This window comes from Podarcis pityusensis, assembly GCF_964106645.2.
Source record: "Podarcis pityusensis genome assembly, chromosome: 2".
NCBI classification, from domain to species: Eukaryota; Metazoa; Chordata; class Lepidosauria; order Squamata; family Lacertidae; genus Podarcis; species Podarcis pityusensis.
Window position 1 is genome coordinate 90,173,289 of NC_138029.1, and position 26,108 is coordinate 90,199,396.

The 26,108-nt window shown below is 43.5% G+C and overlaps 1 protein-coding gene across 2 annotated transcripts in view; it reads right to left on the reverse strand.

The window, feature by feature from the left end:
• IFT122 (intraflagellar transport 122) overlaps window positions 1–26,108 on the reverse strand; it is a 66,700-nt gene that overhangs the window by 13,860 nt on the left and 26,732 nt on the right. For both annotated transcript variants that reach the window (XM_080995521.1, XM_080995520.1), the window contains 5 exons: window positions 18,908–18,961; window positions 8,456–8,617; window positions 4,744–4,910; window positions 3,726–3,897; window positions 2,784–2,886 (listed from right to left, as the gene is read on the reverse strand). In XM_080995521.1, coding sequence (XP_080851647.1) covers window positions 2,784–2,886; window positions 3,726–3,897; window positions 4,744–4,910; window positions 8,456–8,617; window positions 18,908–18,961 — 658 coding nt within the window. The remainder of the gene's footprint in view (window positions 1–2,783; window positions 2,887–3,725; window positions 3,898–4,743; window positions 4,911–8,455; window positions 8,618–18,907; window positions 18,962–26,108) is intronic.

The window sequence follows — 26,108 nt, forward strand, 5'->3', positions numbered from 1 at the left end:
CCTTTCGCATGATGAATTCTGCATATAAGTTAAATAAGCAGGGAGACAATATACAGCCTTGCCGTACTCCTTTCCCAATTTTGAACCAATCAGTTGTTCCATATCCAGTTCTAACTGTAGCTTCTTGTCCCATGTAGAGATTTCTCAGGAGACAGATGAGGTGATCAGGCACTCCCATTTCTTTAAGAACTTGCCATAGTTTGCTGTGGTCGACACAGTCAAAGGCTTTTGCATAGTCAATGAAGCAGAAGTAGATGTCTTTCTGGAACTCTCTAGCTTTCTCCATAATCCAGCGCATGTTTGCAATTTGGTCTCTGGTTCCTCTGCCTCTTCTAAATCCAGCTTGCACTTCTGGGAGTTCTCGGTCCACATACTGCTTGAGCCTTCCTTGTAGAATTTTAAGCATAACCTTGCTAGCATGTGAAATGAGTGAAATTGTGCGGTAGTTGGAGCATTCTTTGGCACTGCCTTTCTTTGGGATTGGGATGTAGACTGATCTTCTCCAATCCTCTGGCCACTGCTGAGTTTTCCAAACTTGCTGGCATATTGAGTGTAGCACCTTAACAGCATCATCTTTTAAAATTTTAAACAGTTCAGCTGGAATACCATCACTTCCACTGGCCTTGTTATTTGCAGTGCTTTCTAAGGCCCATTTGACTTCACTCTCCAGGATGTCTGGCTCAAGGTCAGCAGCCCCACTACCTGGGGTGTACGAGACATTCATATCTTTCTGGTATAATTCCTCTGTGTATTCTTGCCACCTCTTCTTGATGTCTTCTGCTTCAGTTAGGTCTTTACCACTTTTGTCCTTTATTATGGTAATCTTTGTACGAAATGTTCCTTTCATATTTCCGATTTTCTTGAACAGATCTCTGGTTCTTCCCATTCTGTTGTTTTCCTCTATTTCTTTGCATTGCTCGTTTAAGAAGGCCTTCTTGTCTCTCCTTGCTATTCTTTGGAAATCTGCATTCAATTTCCTGTATCTTTCACTATCTCCCTCGCATTTTGCTTGCCTTCTCTCCCCCGCTATTTGTAAGGCCTCGTTGGACAGCCACTTTGCTTTCTTGCATTTCTTTTCCATTGGGATGGTTTTAGTTGCTGCCTCCTGTATAATGTTGCGAGCCTCCACCCATAGTTCTTCAGGCACTCTGTCCAGCAAATCTAAATCCTTAAACCTGTTCCTCACTTCCACTGTGTATTCATAAGGGATTTGATTTAGATTGTATCTTACCGGCCCAGTGGTTTTTCCTACTTTCTTCAGTTTAAGCTTGAATTTTGCTATAAGAAGCTGATGATCTGAGCCACAGTCAGCTCCAGGTCTTGTTTTTGCTGACTGTATAGAGCTTCTCCATCTTTGGCTGCAGAGAATATAATCAATCTGATTTCGATGTTGCCCATCTGGTGATGTCCATGTGTAGAGTCGTCTCTTGTGTTGTTAAACCTTCATGGATCACTGCCTTGCCGTGGCGAAGGGGCTTGAAGAACTCAGAGAAGCTATGAACTATGCCGAGCAGGGCACCCAAGATGAACAGGTCATAGTGGAGAGTTTTGACCAAACGTGATCCACCTGGAGTAGGAACCGGCAAGCCACTCCAGTATCCCTGCCAAGAAAACTCCATGGACAAAGAGTCACTAGCTGAAATTAAAACTCGGTCCAGATTCTACTCAGTAAATATATGCTTTACAAAAGCAGAAATTTGAATGAGCTTTGAGGGCTAATTCACACTCTTACGTTTTCTGTTAATGGTCTTGTTCCCATGTGCAACTTATACAACAGAACTGCTGATGAAAGGTAATACACAGAATTTGCTGCTCTACAAACTGCATTCTCATAGATTTTCATATCTGACTCATCACCACCCTATGGCTAGAGAAGCAATCCTCATGTGTTCCACTGATATGCTAAGGACATGAAGGCTCATTATTACTTTTTTTGTTCCTAAAGACTAGGTATGAATGTGCAAGACTGCCAAATGCTTTTCTAGCTCTCCTGAGACCTGCTGACATTCTAGTTATTCAGACTGGGATAATCCTTTCCCCAATACCAGTAAAGGTAAAGGTAAAGGTAAAGGGACCCCTGACCATTAGGTCCAGTTGCAGACAACTCTGGGGTTGCGGCGTTCATCTCGCTTTATTGGCCGAGGGAGCCGGCATACAGCTTCTGGGTCATGTGGCCAACATGACTAAGCTGCTTCTGGCGAACCAGAGTAGCGCACGGAACACCGTTTACCTTCCTGCCGGAGCGGTACCTATTTATCTACTTGCACTTTGATGTGCTTTCAAACTGCTAGGTTGGCAGGAGCAGGGACCGAGCAACGGGCGCTCACCCCATCGCGGGGATTCAAACCACCAACCTTCTGATCGGCAAGTCCTAGGCTCAGTGGTTTAGACATTGGCGTCCCCCCAATACCAGTACATGCCTTTTTTAAAAAAAATACAGAATATATATGTGTCAAATTATTATCAAGGACTGTTGGAGTAGAAAGTGAGTAGAAACACTAGATGTAGCATCTACTTTTTTGCCTGCTCTTTTTACTGAACTTATACTTTATTAAATTTGTTGCTGCTGTTAGTGGCAACAAGAAGCTTACCCAACAACTAAAGTAAGTATTGAGTAAGATCCATTTAAGAGTCTTCTTTTGCTTTAAATGCAAATTTTAGCATCACTTTCAAAGAGACAGTGCTTGAACTTTTGTTCCTGGGAACTTCCCCAGGGCATGTTGAGTGCTATCAACATTTTAGTCAAACACACACACACAGGCGTACTTGCAATGCTGTCCTACCTTTTTGGGCTTCTTCAAATCTATCATTTTCTGCCAGCCACTGAGCGTAAGGAACATAGACCTCATCCTTAAATCCAGGGTGCTTTTCACACAAAGCAAATGCCTAAGTACCGGATAAAAATCATTCTTAACATGCTTGCTGAGAAACAGAGCTGAACATAAATGATTTTCCAATTCACAAATACATCTGAGGAACTGTTCCTGATGGCAAATAAACAATGAAATCAAAGTGAAGTAGTTTGCCACATGTGGGTCTTGGGTTTCAGACCTGGTTTGCATTACAGTCAAGAACTGGTGCCTTGTGACAGAAATTTATCAACAGCACGCCATTTCAATAAGTAATGCTTCCCCCAGACAACTGAAAATGAATTCTGTAATCCAACCTTCCCCATCCTGGTGCCCTCCAGACAGTTTGGGCTACGACTTCCATCATCTCTACCTGCCACTGAACAGAGAAGCCGATTCCGGAGTAAAAATGGGCTGCATAGATCCATTCAGATTTTGGTAAACTGCATTAGTTCAGTCATTCCAGAAAATCCTAAGGGTGGCTTTGCAGTTCCACACAACAGGGAAAGATGGCAAAAGGGTAGCAAGCTGTGCTAAGTTGAATGTCATCTCCCGCGAACCATTCTCTCTTCCCCTCTGTTGACCTCTTTTTCTTGTGACAAAATGAGCCCCATGTGGCACAAAGATGTCACAGATCAGCATCTGAGGTAAATAGCTCACTGTAATTGAGGAATTCCTCAGGTGACAGGCTTCTCATGCAATTGGTTTATTTCTCCTCAAGTAGCAAGGTTACTCTGAAATGCATGATAGAACATTGGCATGCATGCAACTTAAGTTATTAAAAAAGGAGAAATTTTGTTTATGCAATTGAAAAGATTTAAGGCCTAGAATATATCCAGGATGCAGATACCCAGGGGATAAATGAGTTGTACTTACCTCATCCCACTGCTGAGTTTCCACATGGAGCTGTATCAAGGCCTTCAAGTCCCCAATCTTTGTATAGGTTTCTGCTGCGTAGCCATGGTTAAATAGCTTTTTGAAATAGTAGGCACACTTTGTCAAAGGCTCGCGCTCAGCTTTATCCAGCTTCCGAGCAATATCAATCAATCTGGATGCAGAAGAAGAAGACCCATCAGTGGCTATAAAACTCTTAGTTCTTGCTACCTCTTAAAAACATATGCATGCAACTTGTTGTACAGAGTTCTAAGTATCAAGGCAAAGCACTTTCGTTTACATGTATAGTCCAGCAAGTTCCTTGCCAAACTATAAACCTGCCTGTTCACCAGAAAGGACTCCTGGACTGTAAGCAAAAGCTTCCAGCTACAAAACTGCAACTTCTAGTGTGCATGGCACAGGCTTGCTACAGAGAATCCAGTCTGCAGCTTTGATGCAGACTCTGGAATCCTATTAAAATCCTAAGAAATTCATATTTCATGCATGCTTTATCTTCAGCAGTGTTTTCTTAAGACTCTGAAACCAACACTCAACAAATCAGAGTAATTATAGATAACCTTGAAGAATGTCCTTATAATTGTTCTTGTAATTTTAATTTTTCATACCATGGTTTTGAATTCTTTTATCTGTTGCTACTCATTTGATATGCTCAGAGCCACTTGGAATGCAATTTTGTGTAAAAGCAGCCATACACAAAAGTACAAATGAATGGATGAATGCTTTGAAAACAGGGTTGCTGAACATGTAAATCACACAGGCACCATAATCTTCAATTATCTTCAGTTACAGATTTGTACAACAACTAGCACAACTGAGCCCCTAAGTAATTCAGGGGCACTCTACGTCTCTCACTAGTTACACACCCCATTCCCACTATGCCAATATAGGATTTCCCTCCCTCAACATGTGCAACCCATAGAGCGCAACGAGGAAAAAATAGACAATGTTTCTGCTGAAAGATGGCAACATATAGCTCTGAAAAAAACAAATCTATACATACACATCAACCCAGCCCTGATCTCCGCTGATTTCTATGGCCTTCATGTGCTCGCCAGCAGTAATGTACATCTCCACAGCTGATTTGGGTTCATTGATGTTCTTGGCCCAGTCTGCTTGCTTTGTAATTAGCATCTTTGTATCTTTGGGATCTCCGGAGCCAAGGAATTCCTGAGTAAAGCGCAGGAGATGACAATCATGATGCTTCCTGTAGCATTCACTGTGCCAACTGCCCATTCCAAATACCCATTTCCCTACCAACTCACTTTTCAATATACTCTGGTAACTTAATTGCAGTTTACATCACATGAGGAGTAAAAAAAGAAGAAGAAATTACTAAATCAACTGATTAGATTTAAGCATGACTGGTATTACAAAATACACAAGAACTCTCATAGTTTGAACACAGAGAAAACAGAATGTCTGCAGAAAATTCTCTGGAGGAAAAACCAATGAAATATCAAATTTTGCCCGCTTTCCATGACTTGCCAAGAACAACGTCTGTAAATAAAGTTAAGAGACAGGTGACAGTTTTCTCTAAACAGGTCAGTCTTACAATTTAAGAGGTCCTAAAGCCAATGGATTCAATTATGAAATCTGGTCGAAAACCATAATGGCAAATTTGGCTTACTCAACAGCTCTTAAGGAAAGGATTAGCAAACGTGTGAGACTAGAATGTGATAGTTGACCCAAACACTTCATTAATTGCAACATTACTTTTTACTAGCGTTCTCCTACGAGTGGCTCAAGAGACAGAGTGCTGGATTCTGATGAGGAAGGTCTCTCATCAAAGAGCCAGGAAACATGGTTTGCACACCTCATGCCTCTGATTCAGTTTTTGGCATCTCTGTGAAGGGGCAACCGCCTGTGATTCTGTAAGTCACCATGAGCTTGTACTCTCTCTCCTAGGTTCTACATTTACAAAATGGCAACCAAAGAGGCCTAAATTGCTAGACTGTTTTGAAAACATGTATTACAAAGACCGTAAAGCACCTCTGGTTTTTAGAGAGATGTAACACATTTGACACAAACCCAGACGTTACTAAAATACTTATGGCACAGTAAAGGAAAAGTGACTATGGCTGGGTACCTGTTGTGCTAGTTTAATGTTTGCTGTATGAGAAGGGCTGTGAATCTGACACATATCTAGCATACAACCCTATCAGTTGATACCGGATGGCTACAACCTATTGGATTTGGGGGTGGAAGGAACAGAGAAACACACAAAAGAAACAGATCAGTTAGGAGGCCACAAAAAGTGACAGAAATCCTGTTGCTCGAAGCAGAGTAAGCACATACTTAGAATGGGACACAACTGTAACCACGCCTGCAGGGAATCACATCGTGTTGGGTGAAATAGTGTCGTAAGTCATCCTGGCACATCCCTGCAGCAGACTGGTTTTAATGTAATGCAAGGGAATATATCCAGTTGCTAGATTATACCACACTACAGGACTCTAAGGTAGAGCAGAACTCGGCAGAGATCAGACACTAAGTGGAATGAAGTAACCACTCTGAATTAGCCATTTGTGTGACTGGTATATAGCATCACTGCAGCGAATGTGAGCCCAGAACAGCATTTACAGAACATTAAATTCAATTCTGCTTAAGAACATCCTGCTGTTCTGTGGGGTCCAGTTAAAAATAAGAGCGTTTTGTTTTATTTGACTGAGAAGAAGCTGAACCAAGAAATGAGAGAGACAGTGTTTGTTTTGTGTAATTACGTTTTGTAGCTTAGATCACTGAAATAAATTAGAAGCAGAAAGTTCAGTTTCCTGAACTGCAATAAATTACGTGTGAGTTGACAGTAATGTGTGATTTGGTATACTGATAAGAAATCTAAGGTCCCATATGCACATGATCTCCAGAGCTGTCCCCACAGTATAGGATCCCCCCTCCCAACTACGAACTGTCCAGGGTCGTTTGAAACTATCAAGGCTCAAGAGACAGGCTCTGCAAATGTCTAGTAGCCTGAGGGTAGCAGGCAAAAAATAAGAATCTGCATACTCTTTTAAAAAGCAGTACTGGCAAACCAAAGTTCAACCACTGAATAAAATTGACTCAGTTTAGTTGCTCTTTTGTCCATGAAGTTAACCTCATTACATGCAAATATGTGTAATGAAGCTCTGGCAGCTGTGTGATTTTTTTTTTTAAAAGGAACAGCAGATTTCAAGAGGAGGGATTTGGAGGGAGGGAGAGACTGAGAGGATGGGGAAAGAGTTAAGTAATCCCTTATTGCTTCTTCATTCAGAGCTGCTATTTCTTTAACATTAAATAAACAGACTGAAAGCCCAACTTTCAGGGCTTAATGTGTGTAATATGTCATTAGCCTCTATATGAAGCTCTGCTACCCTGAAAAAATTTCATTTTACTCTAAGCTGGTTCAGCATTGTGAAAATTCATATTAGCATGATGACAAATTTCTACTCTACGAATTAGATTTCTGCTTCAGAGGAGTTTAAACACAAAGTGATATTAAGACCTTGCAATTTTTAGTCTAACTTGCTAGAGAAAAGCAGTGTTGCTCAAACATTGACAATACCATCTGCATTTCAGATGACCTTTCCCCCCTACAGAAAAGAAATTTAGAAATATGTGCGGCAAGGCAAAGCTTATGTCCAGTAATGGATGGAGCTAGTCTGTAACGAGTGATTAATGAGACTATAAAGCGTACTGATTTTCAAGGTTTTTGATAAGAAAAATACCACAGAAGACGTTAAAAGTCTGCAACATAAAACTTATGAAAGTGCATGTAAAACTGTCACATTCTTCATATTGTGTACAACTTATTTCTACATGGGAATTTGATTTGCAGACATATACAAAAACAACTTCAGGGTTCATTTACAGGATCAAAGGAATCAAAGATTATTTCAGAGGCTGTTAACTGGTATTGTGAAACTTGCTGAGATATTATGGGAATCCCAGTTTTTAAATCACATTCTTGCACAGTAATGCAGAACAATACCACCATGTAGGTTCCTAAGACTGTACAAAGAACCCTGTTGGATCAGGTCAAAGGTCCACCTAGACCAGGTTCCTGTTCTCACAGGGGCCAACTAGATGCCTACGGGAAGCCTGGAAGAAGAGTTTGGATTTGATATCCCGCTTTATCACTACCCTAAGGAGTCTCAAAGTTGCTAATAATCTCCTTTCCCTTCCTCCCCCACAACAAACACTCTGTGAGGTGAGTGAGGCTGAAAGACTTCAGAGAAGTGTGACTAGCCGAAGGTCACACAGCAGCAGCATGTGGAGGAGCAGGGAAGCGAACCCAGTTCACCAGATTACGAGTCCATCGCTCTTAACCACTACACCACACACTGAAAGCAGAACCTGAGTTCAATAGCACTCTCCCCACTTGACATTCCCAGCAACTAGTATCCAGAGGGACACTGCCTGCAACACTGGAGGAGGCAGTACACAGCCATCAGGGCTAGCAGCCATTGACAGCTTTATCCTCCAAGAATGTCTCTAATCCGTTTTTGAAACTGCCCAAATTGGTGGTCATCAATACATTCTGTGGGAGTGAATTCCATAGTTTAACTGTGTGCTGTGTGGGAAAGTTCCTGAGAGGTTAGTTACTTAGGTCAGTGATATTTACCAGGAGTTTCCAGAAAAGAAGAACCAAAGAAAATGCACACGCCAAAAGGAAACTGCTTGATTCTTGGACGCTAGAGCCAGTTTAAATAAACACCCCATAAATCACATCCATGTACCTTTGCATAGTCAAACATGCGCAAGTCAGTGTACATATCAAGAGCCAGGTTTTCATGTCCACTTCTTTTGTACAGTTTGGCGGCTTCGTGGAACTTTCCTTGGTATGCATAAACATCGGCTAGAAACAAGTCGTTGTTGCTCTCTCCACGCTTCTTCCTCTCCTTAAAGAAATAATAATAAAGGACAGGAAATGTTTTCGCAAACATAATCAGGCAGGAAACAAGATTGGCTAGAGCCACTGAAAATATTAAGCCGTGATTCACAAAGCTTTTAAACTGGATTACTGACGCATAAACTGACTTAGCCCTGCTAACATCAATAGCACCATTAGTAAGCTTTCTATGTTGTCTCTCTACTGCCCCGCCCATTCAATAGTCCAGTAAAAAACAGAACACATCCCATTGTAAGATATAATTTAACTGAACATAAAAGTCAAGGCAGGCTCACACCTTAATGCAGTACCTAAGAAGAACATAAAATGAGCCTGTTAGATCAGGCTGATGGTCACATAGTCTAGCATCCTGTTCCAACAGTAGCCTGTGGGAAGCTTGCAACCGGGACGTGAGCGCAACAGCCCACCTGAAATTCCCAGCAACTGGTATTCAAAGGCATAAGGTTTATGACACAGCAGTAAAACACAACCATTGAGGCTACTAGCTGTTTATAGCATTGTCTTCTGTGAATTGGTCTAATCTTCTTTTAAAGCCATTCAAGTTGGTGCCCATCACTGCCTCCGGGAAGAGGGCTAACCGTCATTTAACTATGGTCCGGGTGAAGAAGCAGTTTATCTATCTTGAAATTTCCAAGATGTTCTTAATGATATATTCCTATTATAATCCTATTTACCCCAAATTTCATTTCTAAAAATACTTTTAGTTCTCATATAACTTGAAAATGAAATGTCTCCAAATAAATGAAACCCAAATTCATCACATTTCTCATGCCTTATTATTTCTAATACAGGTTATATCATGAGGTGAACAGCTGCCTAAGATGTGGATTTCAGGAATAATAATAATAATAATAATAATAATAATAATAATAATAATTTATTTGTACCCTGCCCATCAAACATTAAAAACTTCCCTAAACAGGGCTGCCTTCAGATGTAGTTGTTTATTTCCTTGACATCTGATGGGAGGGCGTTCCACAGGGCGGGCACCACTGCCTGGTTCCCTGTAACCTCACTTCTCACAGGGAGGGAACCACCAGGATACTAAGTCGTACTTGGAGGAGACCCATTGGAACCAATGGGCTCAAATTACTTAGGCAGTTTTCAGTGGATGTACACTGCGGATGACCAACCTTGAGTATCACACACAGACTGGTGGAAAGGCTAAAGACAAAAAGGCGAATGACAGCTCTTTTGCAAAGGAAACTTTTGTGCATCTCAGAATAAACATTTTGAAACACTTTCAAAGAACCACAGTTTAGCACTATCATGTGTTTTGCCTCAAGACAGAATGATAATAAATTTATCACATACAAGCAGTAGGCACGTGCAGGTTTCCCAGTGACAACCAAGATCTGAGAGGTGACATCAATTCTACATTGGCATGATATGTAGACAAACCCTACACAACACATGTCAAACCTTGTTCCTACCAATGCTTACTGCAATGTTGCTCTTATCTACAGTCCAAGGCAAATGCACTTCAAAAGGGTTAGGATTCCATGGATACATTGCAATATATCAACACTTTCAGCATTAAAGATGGAAGAGTGTATTTGTGATGTTTAGTGTCTACCAACCAGACAAAAAAGGCTTATAAGAAAATGGCTGGAGCCATCTAAAGCTCTTTCAGATAACAGTTCTGTCACATGAAGGACTGGGTTGAAACTTACTCAAATGAAATGGTGCCAGTCATTGAGGCAAAGAATCAAACACAATGATCCATGATCAAAAAGCACAGTACAAAAGGCAGCTAGATACTGAGCAAATCAGTACTGGAATGATCAGTACAGCAAAATACAAGTTGCTTTTATGCTTTTTATTATGGCTACAGGAGGACTCTCAGCCCCATTCTCCCAAAGGCAGCGGAGAGCGAGTGGATCACCAAGAAATAAAAGCAGATGTCGTATCAGATGAAATGTTTCCCTGAGCTATAAATGCCTGAGACTGCGCTGGGATAACCCTCAAGGAGTTAATAAATTGTTACCCGGCACCAATTGATAACTTGTAATTTAATGAAAGACTAAATACGGTGGGAAAGTGATCACGCCTTAGTTTGGCATGCTTAAGAGGTGTCCCTGGAACAATGCCAAAGGTGCTGATCTACCAAACGTCTCACTGCCCTCCTGCGTGTCAACGAGAAATTATCCACTTGCAGTTGTTAAGAAAGCTCAGCAGCTTCACTGTTCACATTGTAATCTTTGCATTTCTGAATTAAGATCAGTTCATCATTATGGGTATCTTTTCCCAGGACAACCAATGAAGCCTCTTGGTGCTTCTCAAAAAGCAAGGGCTGTACTGGCTTATGCATGAGAGAGATAACACAAAGAAACCAATAAGTTGATCAAGATTGCCCAAAGCTCTGATACAAACACGTTTGTAAATATGACCTAAAATAACCATAATACTAAGTGGGCCACTATGGTAACTACATGAAGTAGACATTGTTTTTAGCCTCTTCTGTTTTATCGGTGTTTTTGTATTTTTATCTGTAAGTTGCCTTGAGTCTCAATCTGGGGAAAAGGCAGGATATAAATAAAAATGATGATGATACAGGCATACAAAACTGCTATGTAAAACAGTTTCCATGGCAGGATAAATGCAAGTTTAAGAAACAGGGCATTTGGTCAATGAAGTTTACAGGTGTGACATTTGCAGCTGACCCTACTGATCCATGAATGGACTCTTCAGTCTGCAGTGGAAATTGCAGTGCAAATTAGTCCAAAAGGATCCTGCCAGTCGACTGCCTTACGAAGACAGATACATACATATAAAAATGCTTGAATTTCATGAGGGACATTAGGATCCTGTTGTTCTGCAGAAGCCCCTTTGAAAATAATACAAGTTATGCCAGGGTCTTTGGACTGTGCATTTGAATTCATTGAAAAATCTCAGTTTTACCTTTTTAAAATATGTGAAAACAATTGTTAAGAGCAGTGCTCTTTTTCTAGAAAAAGAGGTGCCAGAACTCACCATGAACACCTCCCTTGCTCTCTTATAACGGCAATGGCGTCTACCTGAGAGGTGCCAGAACTGAGTTCCGGCTGAAAAAAAGCCCTGGTTAGGAGCCTAGGTGATGTTTCTGAAGTGTCCTAGTTTGTACCTACAATTGTCATAAGCCTTTCTACTAAATTTATCTATCCACTCCCTTTCTACCCTGCTCACTTACTGCCCCATGAGTCCTGTCCTTCCTCCTTCTCCAGTACCTGCCAGGAAAGAAATACAAACTGAACACATTTGAAAAATGTGTATTATTTACATTTGTTCTACTTGCTGACATGTGTGATTCTTGGCAAAGCTCTTACAACTTTGACAAGGTTATGGAAGGCACACAAAACGAATACAGAGACGCAAGAATGAAAGGGAATTTCAAGTGTCTGGTAGCCTTACATTTTATAGTATAATGCAGATTTAATAACCAAGGTTGTAAACATCAGAAAGTGGTGGTGTAGCTTTTATTTCTATTTTAAAAATTAATGGTCACCATCTGCACTATCAGTTTGTTGTTATGGTGATCAACAGCATGGAAATGCCTATATTTTTAATTAAGTACTTTGCATTTTAAATTTAATAGTTTCTAGTTAAGAAACATGGCACTGAGTGTAACTTTTAAAAAAGTTGTCTCTGACAGACAGCTAAGAATAAATTTTAATGAAGAACTTTCAAAGTCACTACAATGGAATAAAAATATCCTTCAATGGGATGGCTACATCTACAATGAACTCTCCAACATGTCTCCCTCCCAGTGAAATAAATCTACATCTTCAGGAAGGGCTAACCTTAATTGGTTGCCAGCTATTATCATCATCATCATCATCATCATCATTATCATATTATATTATCCCTGCCCATCTGATGTGTGTTGTATTAGTGGAAATGTGCACATTGTGTGTGTGTGTGTGTGTGTGTGTGTGCTCACATTCATGCATATGCCTGCACACAAGTGCTGTCAGAATCCAAACAATATCAGTGGCTGTTCTAAGAACACCACATACTTTTAAAAGCAATGGCCTTAATAATATTACTCAAATATTCTCAAAAATCTAAAAAGAATGATTGGGCAGACCGCCTAGGTTTACCACTCTAGCTGTTCAAAGTAGCACTTTGTCTTTCAATCCTGTCAGAACCGGCAGCGGGATCGAAAGATATTTATGTTATTTAAGAAGCACAGTGTGTCGCTTACAAGCCTTTTATTCCTCAGTATTTTTGGCATTTACCGTACATCACTTATGCTGAAAGGTGGCCTGGCTATATGCAAGAATTTAATAACTTGGTATCTTAGAACAAAGGCTAAAATATACCACTCAATATGGTTCCTTGTGCATATCCCTCTTTGGAAAGGGGCATTTGCCACCCTACTCTTCTTCCCTTCCCTTCCCTTCCCTTCCCTTCCCTTCCCTCTCCTCTAATCCTCCGCAAACATCATTTGGAGATGGAAATGGATCCACACTTTACTTTAATTACCCACTAAACAATTTCAAACCACATTCTCTCTGGCCTATTTCTCAGTATTCTACAAAGCAGCAACATTTAATTTGGAAAGCTGTCACTTTGTCCATTCCCACCCCCCTCACCTCTCTTAACAGAATCAATCTCCAGGCATACCAAGCTGATCATTCGCGGGAACAGAAATACAGCCCTCCCCGCTTGAGAAAAACTGGATATAGAGATTAAGAATTGGTCTGTCAAAGAATCCTAACCGGAATGCTAAAAAGAAAGTGAATAAATAAATAATGAAAAACAGTGGGTCGTCCCTGCAAGGCCTTCCGCTTGCACAACTGAACTCCTCCTTCCTCTTCTTTCCCTGTGTCCCCCACTTCCCACCTGGCTCACAATATGCCCTGGATGGTGGGGGAAATGCCAGAACAGAATTGGGGGACATTTGAAGGGAGGAGAGGGAGGCGATGTTCCACTTAACTGGAATTCCATTCAGGATTAGTAACTTAGGTACTTTATGGATCAAAATAGTAACTGCTAGCAAGGAATACTGCCGTAACTTGTCGAGTGTTCAGTGCCTATCACTTGAACAGAAACAAATTATTAAGAAAGGCGGAACAAAACATGAATGTGATTGGTCGAACCAACTGATAGCAGGCATTAAGGATGCCATTTTCTGAACTCTTGCTGCATTTGCAGAGTTTGGCATTAGCTAGAACTCTAAACCTGAGTGCTCACTGGAAGGACAGATCTTGAAGCCGAGGCTCATGAGAAGAGAAGACTCCCTGGAAAAGACCCTGATGTTGGGAAAGATGGAGGGCACAAGGAGAAGGGGATGACAGAGGATGAGATGGTTGGACAGTGTTCTTGAAGCTACCAGCATGCGTTTGAACAAACTGCGGGAGGCAGTGGAAGACAGAAGTGCCTGGCGTGCTCTGGTCCATGGGGTCACGAAGAGTCGGACTCAACTAAATGACTAAACAACAACAAAAACTCTAAACCAAGTCACTGAGGCTGATTCCATTCTAAATGTATCCTGGAGATATTTGAAATAAGCAATGTAACATCCAGACTTGCTGAATGCTTAAATGTTACAAAGTCAGTAGCCCAGTTCAGATGCTGAATCCCCAGCTTGCTAAACCACAGTTTAGTAGCCAGGAATGAGCATGCTGCCCTTGCCTGCCGCAAGGATACTTCTGGCCCAAAGATGGAAACAGGAAGAAATTCCAACAGTGGAAGACTGGAGAAGGAAATTGACCGAATATGCAGAATTGGACAAATTGACTGGGAAGATTCGATACCAGAAAGACCAAAAGTTTATCGAGGACTGGGGAAAATTTACAGAATATCTGAAAAATATATGTGATGTACAGACAACGCTTGTTGGTTTTGAAGAGACTCTGTGAAATAGTAAGAAATACTGCAAAAAAGAGAGTAAGAGGAAAAGGAGTGGGGAAAGGCAATATCATGTTTAGAAATGCGTCAATAAATAGAATTTTTTCGAAAGATTGACAGAGAAACTGAGGGAAGTCAAAAATTGAAGCATGAGTGTAAAACAATTTGTTGATTGTATAAAACTTGTTTGGAAAATGAATAAAAATTTTTTTTTTTTTAAAAAAGAGAGCATGTTGCCCTTGCCTCCACCCTTCCTTGGCATGCACATACTCATTTAAGCAATTAACTATTCTTGCCGAAACATGGAACTGTGGATTAATGCTAGCATATGAAGCAGGATCTTAAACCACATGCAACACTTAGCCATAGTTTAGTGTTGCATGGATAAGCCTTGATGAGCCTGAGCAAAGCATCAGTGTTGTGTTCACACAAACAGGAGGATGGCTACTGAGTTTACTTTCAGTCTCAAGGAAGCTTGAGCTTAGTGTTAAGTGCAACCCAGGAAACCTGGTTCAAAACAATCAGCAGTTAATTAAACAAGACAGGTTCATAATCCACAGTTTGAAGCTGACTTGCTTAGCAACTAAGCATTGTTTGTTTTAAACCAGGTTTCCTCATCTGCATGTAAAAATAAGCCAAGGTTCTTTGGAACTGAAAGTAAACTCAGCAGAATTCCTCCTCTCAGCAGCAGAGAGGAAGGGTTATTGAGCAAGGCTCGTGCCGACCACAGGCTCCCTGAGGTTTGTCCACTGAGCGATAAAGAATGGTCTAGTATTATGTCTGTAGTTGGTTTAAGATCCTGGTCTGTAAACTGGCATTCCTCATTTTGGACAAACCATTTAAGTGCAGTTTAATTAAACCAAAATATTTGCACTGGGGAAGTCAGGAGGGAAGAAGCAAGGAAAGAAAGAGTGTGCAATCCTGTTGTTCGTTCCCAGGGATAAACTAGGGCAGCCCACAACAAACATTACTTCATTCTGTCTACACTGCTTTCTATGCCAAAGTTTTGCCTGCTTTCTATGCCAAAGAAGCACATTGCTCACAGGTTTCCCAACATTATGTACTTTTACTGTGACTGGACGACCTAAAGAGAAAGCAAACAAACTCCAGAGAAGTGTTCCAGTCAGTGACCAAGCAAGTCTAGAATGAAATTCAGTCCACTTGTTCTGCACCTAAAGAGATATGCAAACACACCAAGTTGCATGTGAGTATATACTATTTTATTATATATGATTGTTGCTCCCTGCTCCTCAAATGTGCAAAAGACTAGCCTAGCAATTCCAAACCACATGCAATTGCCCCACTTCAAGATCATAAAACCTAGCTGTACTAAAATTTATCAAATGGCTGCTGAAAGTTATGCTTATACCATCTGGATTAAAAAGAAAAATTAATCTGACAAGAACATAATGAAAAACAGGATTTGGCAAATGTTTCTCTCTAATTAGTGGCATGTTATCTATGAAAGGAAGGTTTAATGTTATAGCATGCATACAGAATGCCAAATTACAAAGGAACGCAGGGTGCTGCCTTGTAACAAGTCAGACCATTGGTCTATCTAGCTTTCCAGTGTTCCAGGACAGGGACATTCCCAGCCCTACCGGGAAATGCCAAGGACTGTACCAGAGACCTTCTGTGTGTGAAGCAGGTGCTCTACCACTGAGCTACAGCTCTTCTCTCTAAACTACCCGCATTAAGCTAAACAACAGTGCATATATAGCCACAGTGGACTTAAATTTTGAAGCACAGGGAATTACAAGACAGGGCCTAATCTGTCATCGATCTCATGGGGTATCTAACATGAGGCAGGAGAGCCCGTTTTTGCTTCTACCTCTCTCCAATTAATTTAGTGCTGAAGTCTTACAGCCCACCTTTTTTGCTGATTGTCGGTGTTTCGAATCAACAGAATAGCATCTTCTATTCTCTCCCTGCCTCCCAAGCTTTTCCTTCCTTAATGTAGCTCCCTCATGCATCTCGAGGATCTATTCTACAGGATACAGAACCTCCCCCCATGCATCTTGATGGTCTGTCTGACACCCAACCCTACAAAGAATACCCCCTACTGCATTTCATCTTTTGAATAATCTGCAAGTTCATTGCCAGAGGACTAAAACAAATCTCAAAGGATAAAGGGTGGGGACAAATGACTAATTCTACAGATTCAGACTCATTTGAGAAGCCATTGCTCCACATCTCCCTTTACTTTAATGAGAGAAAGGCTAGATATATGCTCCAATGCAGAAGGCTGGATATAGTTGTAATTTCCTGCCCTGAAGGGTCTTTCACAGCACCCCAAATGAATTCTATCAATTCAGTTTCTTCTATCAAAAGCAGAGAAGTGAAACTGACAATGGCTGCTCAACTGGAACTTGGGGTGGTGGTTGCAGCCCGGTGCGGCTGCGGCCCACTCCTGGGGCCATCCACACTGTGGCGCCACCATTGGAGGACACCAGAGCCTCCCCCTGTGCCTTCACGGCTTAGCAGGACTTGCCCGTGAGAATGGGCCAATCAGAGGACAGCTGGGGGGCAGGCTTGCAAATACTGGCAGCATCCAGAACCTCCCAGCTCAATTCAGCTTCTGCTATCAAAAGCAGAGAAGTGAAATGGTCAAAGCTTTTTCACAACACTCTGAAAAGGGGGAGCACATAGCCTTCAAATGGAAAAACAAACCCACACCTAAAACAAAATTAGCTTGATAGAATGGGAGGAGGCAGATTCACTGTTTTATGAATCATACAGCAGCAGAGCAACAAATTAAAATGGTGCTGGGAATCAGTAACATCAAGTATCTTTAGATATACCAAAGCATCTAGATTCGGCACAAAAAAGGGGCGCTACAGGTGCTGTACCAAGAAGTATTAAAAACATTTTGGTTTGGGAGGTTAGGATAATGCAGCATCTCTGCAAATGACATGAAACGTCTGAACCTGGCACATTTATGGAAGATAAATCCATGAGTGGCTATTATCCATGCTAATTAAGTGGACTGTCCAAGTAAGAGGCAGCAGACCTTTGAAAACCAGTTGCTGGAGAGTTGATGCCCAGCTTGTGAGCTTCCTGGAATTGCCTGGGAAATAGGATGCTTGGCTGGAAGGAGCTTTGGTCTGAAGGAGCCAGCAGGGCTCTTCCCATGTGAAATGATTAATAAAATGTACCTTTACTGCATAAAACTGCAACTGAGTGGGAATTCTTTAAAGAACTATATGTGACCCTGGGATCCTGGTCGAAATAAAAAAAATCCTTCCAGTAGCACCTTTAAGACCAACTAAGTTAGTTCTTGGTATGAGCTTTCGTGTGCAAGCACACTTCTTCAGATACACAGATACACTGGGATCCTGCTATCTCTCTTTTCATTGGATCTGCCACAAGCAAGTTAACATACTGCTGGGCATATACTGCTCTGACCTAGCTTCAAAATAAGCCTAACACACTAACTGGGGACATTTACACAAGAAAGGTCTAAAATAGTTGCCAACATTTCGGTAGCCATTCTCAAACCTAGACTTGGCTATCCCCATTGCTACACACGAAAAGTGTAGTCTGCACAATTCGAGGTCCCTTGCCATTCATTTTCAGGCATCATAACTAACCCAGAGATCATGTACAACAACAGGACAGATGGCGGGCTGATTCAGTAACGCAAATATACTTTTGCTCTTTCATAGTTTGTAAAAAGAATGATAACTGTGGCATTCCTTCCTGCATCCAATGTCATCCATGTCAGTAGTAAACTTCCTTTAAGCACCGTGATAAAACAAGGACATTTTTGCCACCAGTGGCTGCAGAGAGCAGATTGCATCCCTACACAAGAGACAGGAACCCCAATTAACATCTACATGAAGGATTCCCTTTAGACTTTTCATTGTAGACCCACATGTTTTACATTACTACGACATCCTACAGGAAGGTCAGAGTGGTGATAGATTTGCTTTTCCTTTAGATTCTTCTTAGTAATTATTCTATAATTAAAAAATCTATCAAGTCATGGGCTAGGAATTTGAACAGGTTAAGAGCGCAACATGAAAGTTGCAAGCCCCAAATTTTACTCCCATCTGTCGCTGATTTGTCATGTGACCTTGGGCAAGTCACAGTACCTCTGTGCCAGTTGCCTGGTCTGGAAAATGGAGATAAAAATAATTACCTATCTCAAGAGGGTGATGTAAGACTTAATTAATTCCTATTTATAAAATACTTTGAAACAAGCCATAGGAATCTACAAGCATTATAATTGAATATTCAAGCCATTCCCCATTTTTTCATTAAGTTTCTGTCATAAGAGTGGATCAAAGTCAATACATATCAATCATCATTCCAAATCAAAAATACTCAGCATTTTTTTTTTACTCTCAATAGATTCATTGTCCATTTAACATTCTGTTATATGGATACTGCACCGAGTAAGCTTTTTCCTTAATTCACATTTTGCATCCCCCTATTTTTTCTTTACCTCAATGCTGCTTATCAGTTCTAGATACTGAAGGTCTCGTACTCTGGTAAATGCCTATTGAAACAAAGAAAGAAAAATGCATCAGCAATGTCCTAATATTGTGTAGGCAAACAGTCAACAGGTATAATATATTCCACATATCCTTAGTTATAGTTACTTACTATGCATACTAGACAAAAATTGATTACCTTGTACCACAAGTGGCAGTGAATTAGATTACAATTTGTACTTTTTGCATGAGCTAAATATGGAGATTTAAACAGAATATCCAATATGAACATAATGCATGCTGTGCAAAGTGTTGAGTTACAGAGTCAGGTTGAAACAAGCATATTTTTAAAATGCAGCTCTGTAATAAACTTAGCCTCATGTGTATAGATACGGTATTAATTCAGTGAAGGGGGAAATGTATTTGTGCAGTGTATAGCCTTTATTAATACGGGACCCCATGTGTCATGTACTCTTGGGACAAAACAACACACAAATCTGGCAGCAAAAAGAAGATGGAACTGCCTTACTCATTATCACTGAGGATAAATTATAACCAATCTATAATGTCAGGGAACTGCCATCGGAAGGAAGGGAAGTGAAAGGGCTCACACAGGTTGGGAGAGACTCAGCAGCTGAAGAGGGAACCAGTAGGGGGAGAGGAGCTGAGCTGAGGGAAAGGGAGCTGGAGGGATGGCTCAGAGACACTTCCAGCGAAAACAGTGGGGAGGTTTCAGGACCTCCTGTAGGGACACCCACTCCTCGCCGGAAACTGTCACGCAGAGAGTCCAGAAGACGTGTTTCCGTTAAGGAGCTTTTATGTTGGAAGCGATTCCGAAAGCAACCACTGTCGGAATCTGCCAGCGACTGACGGAGCCATGTTTAAGGGGCTCCGTTACAGACAGAGGTTTGCAAACTTGACCAAACTCTGAGGGACTAGGATTTTACACACAAGCAGCTCATCGTCCCATCACAGCATTCCGACAGTCTTCGTGAGCAGCTTGTGCAGGAGAAGGCATCATGAGCAACCCAGCCGGAACCGGAGAAGCAGGAGCTGGAGCGGGTCCAAGCCTGGAAGAAAGGTACCGGGTGTTGGAGGTCCAGCTAGCGCTGCAGACGGCGAGGCTTGAGGAGAGGAGGGCTCAGGATGCAGACAAAAAGGGGAAAGACACCCAGCTCGTCAGAAAGGTACCAGGATTGGTGCAGAAGTTTGGGGGGGAGCCCAAAGACTATCATGGCTTTCGGACAGAGATGCAATATGCCCTCAATCTGCAGTTTGATGAATTCCCTGACGAGGAATCACGAGTGGCTTTCGTGATTGGGCATCTTGAAAAGGGGGCGAGAGACTGGGTTAGACCCCTGATGGCAGCGAATAGTGACGTCCTAAAGGACACGATGAAGTTCTTTCGCGCCATGGATCTGATGTTTTCCAGCGATATTGAACAGGGAGTGGTCCGCAGACAGTTAATGGCTTGCAAACAGGGGAGCCGATCTGTCCGTGAGTACTGGACTGAGTTCACCATGTTGATCCATAAATTGGGGTGGGATCTATCGGCGGAACCCATTCAAATGCTCTTTGAAGAAGGGCTTTCTTCGGCTGTGAAAGACGAACTTTCCCGGGCGCCCAGGGCGGAGTCTATGGACCAGCTGACTAAATCAGCGCTGACCATAGGAGCGCGCCAGGAGGCGAGAGCATTGGAGAGGCGGGAAGGGAAGGGGGAACGTTGGAAGGAGTTCCGCATTCCAGACATTCCAGAGCCAACTTTCCCGCCGGCAGAGCCGATGGAAATCGGAACAGCGCGCGCGCGCGCAGTTTCAAAGCCCAGTGAGGGGGGAAAGAAGGAGGGAAAAGGCGCCCGGAAATGCTATCTCTGCCAACAGCCAGGTCACTTTGCCAGAGTCTGCCCCCAGAGGAAGGAATGGCAAGGGATGGTAGGAGCTGTGGAGGGAAGAGAGGAAGAAATACCGAAGCAAGTAAAAGCCAACGCCTGGCTGCCACCGTCGGGGCACAGCAGCCAGGCCAAAGAGCAGTGAAAGTGCCCACGCCAGAACCTCCTAAACCCGCCCTAGTGATAGAAGTGGCGCTAGAGCTGCCAAACGGACACCCTCTAAAGATAAAGGCGCTGTTGGACTCAGGCAGCTCCTGCAATTTCATGAGCAAAGAGTTTGCAGCTGAACACCAGATACAGACGATCCCTTTAAGCAACCCCCTGCAGGTGACCACGATCGATGGCAGGGAGCTGTTGGGAGGAGAAGTCAGCTTGCAGACCGTCCCAATGATAATGAAGGTGGCAAGGCACACCGAACTGATAGCGTTTAATGTGGCCACCTTGGGAGGAGCTCCCATTATATTGGGGATGAGCTGGCTAGCGTTACATGATCCGCTGGTGGGCTGGCATCAGAGAGTGGTTTCTTTTGGTTCAGCACATTGCTTAGAACACTGCAAAGAGGGAAAGGGTTTGGCAGGGGCCCAAGCCACCCTAGCAGGGACTGAAGTAACGGAGAACGTGAAGGTACCACGACAATACGCAGATCTCCGCGACGTCTTCAGCGAAAGGGAAGCTGACCAACTACCCCCGCATAGACCCTTTGACTGTCAAATCAATTTACTCCCTGGGGCACAGCTCCCTGTAGGCAAGCTGTACGCCATGTCAGACAGAGAGATGCAGGAGCTAAGAAAGTTCATTGACAAGAACCTGAAGAGAGGGTTCATCAGAGAGTCCAGGGCGGTGGGGGGCAGCCCAGTGTTTTTTGTGGATAAAAAAAACACGAACAAGCCGAGGCTTGTGTGTGACTTCAGGGCCTTAAATGCAGTGTCAGAACCAGTGGCTTTCCCTATGCCCAGGATTGACGACATTTTGACAAGGGTCAGGAAGGGAAAGATTTTTACTAAACTGGACCTAAGGGGGGCGTACAACCTGATACGAATAAGGAAGGGGGATGAATGGAAAACCACCATGTTCACCCCTTTGGGGGCATTTGAATATTTAGTTATGCCCTTCGGCCTACAAGGAGGCTCCGCGTGCTTTCAATCGTTTATGAACCATGTCCTGGGGCCTTTGCTTTACAAGAATTGTGTGGCCTTCTTAGACGACGTGTTGGTGTATTCTGAGAATGAGGAGCAGCATGTGAGAGACGTCAGAGAAGTGTTGAGCAGGCTGCAAGCCAACCAGCTGTGGGTGAAACTGGAGAAGTGTCAGTTTCATACCAAGGAGGTGGAATTCCTGGGGTATCGCCTGTCAGACAAGGGATTGGCCATGGATCCCGGCAAGGTCCAGGCGGTGCTGGAATGGAAAACACCCAAAACAAGGAAGGATGTGCAGAGGTTCCTAGGATTTGGGAACTTCTATCGTAAGTTCATCCGAAACTTTGCCCACCTGACGGTGCCCATTACGGACTGTCTCAGCAGTAAGAAGAAGTTCGTTTGGACTGAGGAGGCGGAGCGAGCATTTGAGGAACTAAAAAGGGCCTTCGCCTCGGAACAACAACTCCTGCATGTGGATTTACAAAAACCGATGAGAGTGGAAACTGACGCATCAGACAGAGCTATTGGGGCGGTGCTTCTGCAGCCAGGGAAGGAGGAGTCAGAGTGGAGACCGTGTGCCTTTTTTTCGCGAAAGCTGAACAAATCCGAGAGGAACTACACGGTGTATGACCGAGAACTACTAGCCATTCATGAGGCGTTCCGGAGATGGAGGCACCTGCTAATTGGCGCACAACATAAGGTGCAAGTGTGCACTGACCACAAGAACCTAGAGTATTGGAGGACGGCACGAGTGCTCAACCAACGGCAAGTAAGATGGGCCCAGGAGTTCTCCAAATTTAACTTTGAGATTTGTTACGTGCCAGGCCCAGAGAACATTAGGGCGGACGCTCTCTCACGCAAACCTGAATATTTGGAGGGGGAGGGAGCACCCGAAGAGAGACATGTCATTCCAGAGGACCGCTGGGTGTGTGGGGCGGCATTGGTGGGACAAAGAGAACTGGTAGAGGAAACAGAGAATGATGAATACGCCCAGAATAAGCTCAGAGGTCTTAGGGGTGAGGGAGAGGAACCAGGGGGTTTCAAGGAAAGAAATGGAGCTTTGTATTACAAAGGGGCACTGTATATCCCTGAAGGAGACTTAAGGGGAGGGTACTCAAGCAGTTGCACGACAGCCCCACGGCGGGGCATTTTGGACAACACAAAACCATGTGGTTGGTCACCAGGGAATTTTGGTGGCCTAAGGTGAGGGAAGATGTACGGGAGTATGTAAGAGGGTGTGAGCAATGCCAGCGAGCCAAAGGGGAGAGGCGGGCACCGGCGGGGCTATTAGAACCCTTACCAACCCCAGAACGACCTTGGGAGGCAGTGTCGATAGATTTTATGACTGATCTGCCGAAGTCCAAGGGGAAAACAGCCATCATGGTGGTGGTAGACCTACTAACAAAGATGTGCCACTTTGTAGCCTGCTCGCATGCAGTCACGGCGGAAGAGACAGCGAAGTTATTTGTAGAACACATTTTTAGGTTGCACGGGGTGCCATTGAGGGTGGTCTCAGACCGAGGAAAACAATTTACTTCCAGGTTCTGGAGGAAGCTCATGAGCTTACTGCAGGTGGAGGTCAACTTTTCGACTGCCCGGCACCCTGAAACCAACGGGCAGGCGGAAAGAGCAAACGGGGTCCTCCAGCAATACCTGAGGTGTTATGTCAATGACAGAGAGAATGACTGGGTAGAAAAGTTGGCGCTGGCGGAATTTGCCTACAACAATGCCGAGAATGTGTCCACAGGGATGAGCCCCTTCTTGGCTAATTATGGGTGTCATCCCAGGGCTTTCCCAGGGGGAGAAGGGGAGAGATGGGGTGTCCCGGCAGCCGAGCATTTTGTAGAAGAAATGGAAGCAATCCATCGTCAGCTCCAACTCAACTTAGAAAGGGCGAAGGAAGAATACAAGAGGCAGGCAGACAAGAACCGAAGGGAAGGTGAAACCATAAGGGTGGGAGATAGGGTGTGGCTGTCAACCCAAGGGTTGCCGTTCAAAGGAGGTTGTAAGAAATTAAGACCCAGGAGATTGGGTCCCTTTGAGGTCATTCAACAGGTCAACCCAGTGGCTTTCAGGCTCCGGTTACCCAACCACATGAAACTGCACCCAGTATTTCACAGGTCGTTACTGTCACCGTATGAAGGGGGACGAGAAGGGATGGCCACTCGGGGACCGGTCATAGAAGAAAGGGAATGCAGCAGCCATGTGGCAGAAATCCTCGACGCCAGATGGAAGGGGGATCAGGTGGAGTATTTGGTAGCGTGGGAAGGAGAACCGGAGTCAGAAAACACTTGGGTAATGGCAGAAGATATCAATGACGAGGTATTGATAGAAACGTTCCATCAAAGGTTCCCAAGGAAACCTCAGCCTGTGGAGAGGTTCCGGAGGGAATACTTTGGGACCACCGATGAGGAGGAGGAGTTGGAAGGATTCTCGGAATCGGAAGGGGAAGGGGAGATGGACTCTGAGGAGGAGGAGTACTTCGAGACCAGGAACCGCAACAGGTGGAGAGAAGTGTTCGGGACATCGGAAGATGAAGGAAGTTCATTCCGGGGTTTTGCCTCCTCACCGCCCGTAGAGGAGGGGGCGAGAGGGGATGAAGGGGGCCCTGGAGGGGAGGTGGATGTCAGGGAACTGCCATCGGAAGGAAGGGAAGTGAAAGGGCTCACACAGGTTGGGAGAGACTCAGCAGCTGAAGAGGGAACCAGTAGGGGGAGAGGAGCTGAGCTGAGGGAAAGGGAGCTGGAGGGATGGCTCAGAGACACTTCCAGCGAAAACAGTGGGGAGGTTTCAGGACCTCCTGTAGGGACACCCACTCCTCGCCGGAAACTGTCACGCAGAGAGTCCAGAAGACGTGTTTCCGTTAAGGAGCTTTTATGTTGGAAGCGATTCCGAAAGCAACCACTGTCGGAATCTGCCAGCGACTGACGGAGCCATGTTTAAGGGGCTCCGTTACAGACAGAGGTTTGCAAACTTGACCAAACTCTGAGGGACTAGGATTTTACACACAAGCAGCTCATCGTCCCATCACATATAATAAGCAGGTATCATTAAAAAAAATGTGAATGTACAGCAATACTAAGACTGCATTGGCCAGAAACTGGAAAACAACAGGTCATACTTTACAACAGGTCAGACCACTAATCTACTTTGTATTCAAAAGACGGAACTATTGTAGGATCTCTTGAATGCACTAATTAAGTATGGGCACAGTCATGGAAAGATAATTGGTCTAACTCTGGATCCCAAGTGCATTAACTGGAAGCAAGTACCACTGAAATCAATGGGAAATTCTTGTGTGTACTGACCACAATTCAGTGGAGCCCAAGAATAAACACATCGTCAGAGTTTTCCTTCCAGTTTTTGTTGCAGGAGGGCAGAGAGCCAAGCACCTATCCAGCCACTGCTATGGAACCGGGGGTGGGGAGGCAAAAATGAATAAATTAATACATTGCTGGGAATCCTAACAACACAGGCAGTTCCCGTTCACTGATCCTTTAGCTCACAGCTAAAGTTTAGGGATCAAGGTACAAGGCCACGATCCTTAGCCCAATTAACACTTGCCACTGAAGTCGACTGGCATCTTCCCTTGCTGTTTCTCTCCAGCTGAAGATAAATTTCAGCAAGCTTTTATTGTATGTAGCTGCTTCCATGTTCAGGTTTGAACTGCTGCCCTTTGGTTACTTATCTTATATTACTGTCTTAAAAAAGCTGTAATTTCTAAATATTGTAAAAAGCCATGAGTGGTGCTTTTACACCATAAAGGTGAGATATTGCAAAATTCTTTGAGGGGTTTTTTTACAATCAAGTGATGTACAAACTTTATGAACACACGCACACTTTAAAACAAGCAAGCTTTTGACAATGTCCCTCACCAAGGATTCTTGAATGAACTTAGCCATTATGAGAAGTCTTATGGGTCAGTAACTGGTTAAAGAACAGGAAGCAGAGGATGTGGGATGGGCAGCTCTCACAATGGAGAGACGTAAGAAGCAGGTTCCCCCAAGGTTAAAGTATTGGGATCAGTGGGATCAGTGCTAGAGGTGAGCAATGAGGTGGCCAAGTCTGCTGTCAAAAAAACCTATTCAGGATTGCAGAGACAAAATGGTGTGCTAAGAGCTCCAAAACAGATCTTTGACAAAGGCAAGAAGCAAACTAGAGAATCATGGGAGTAGCCTACTTCTAAAG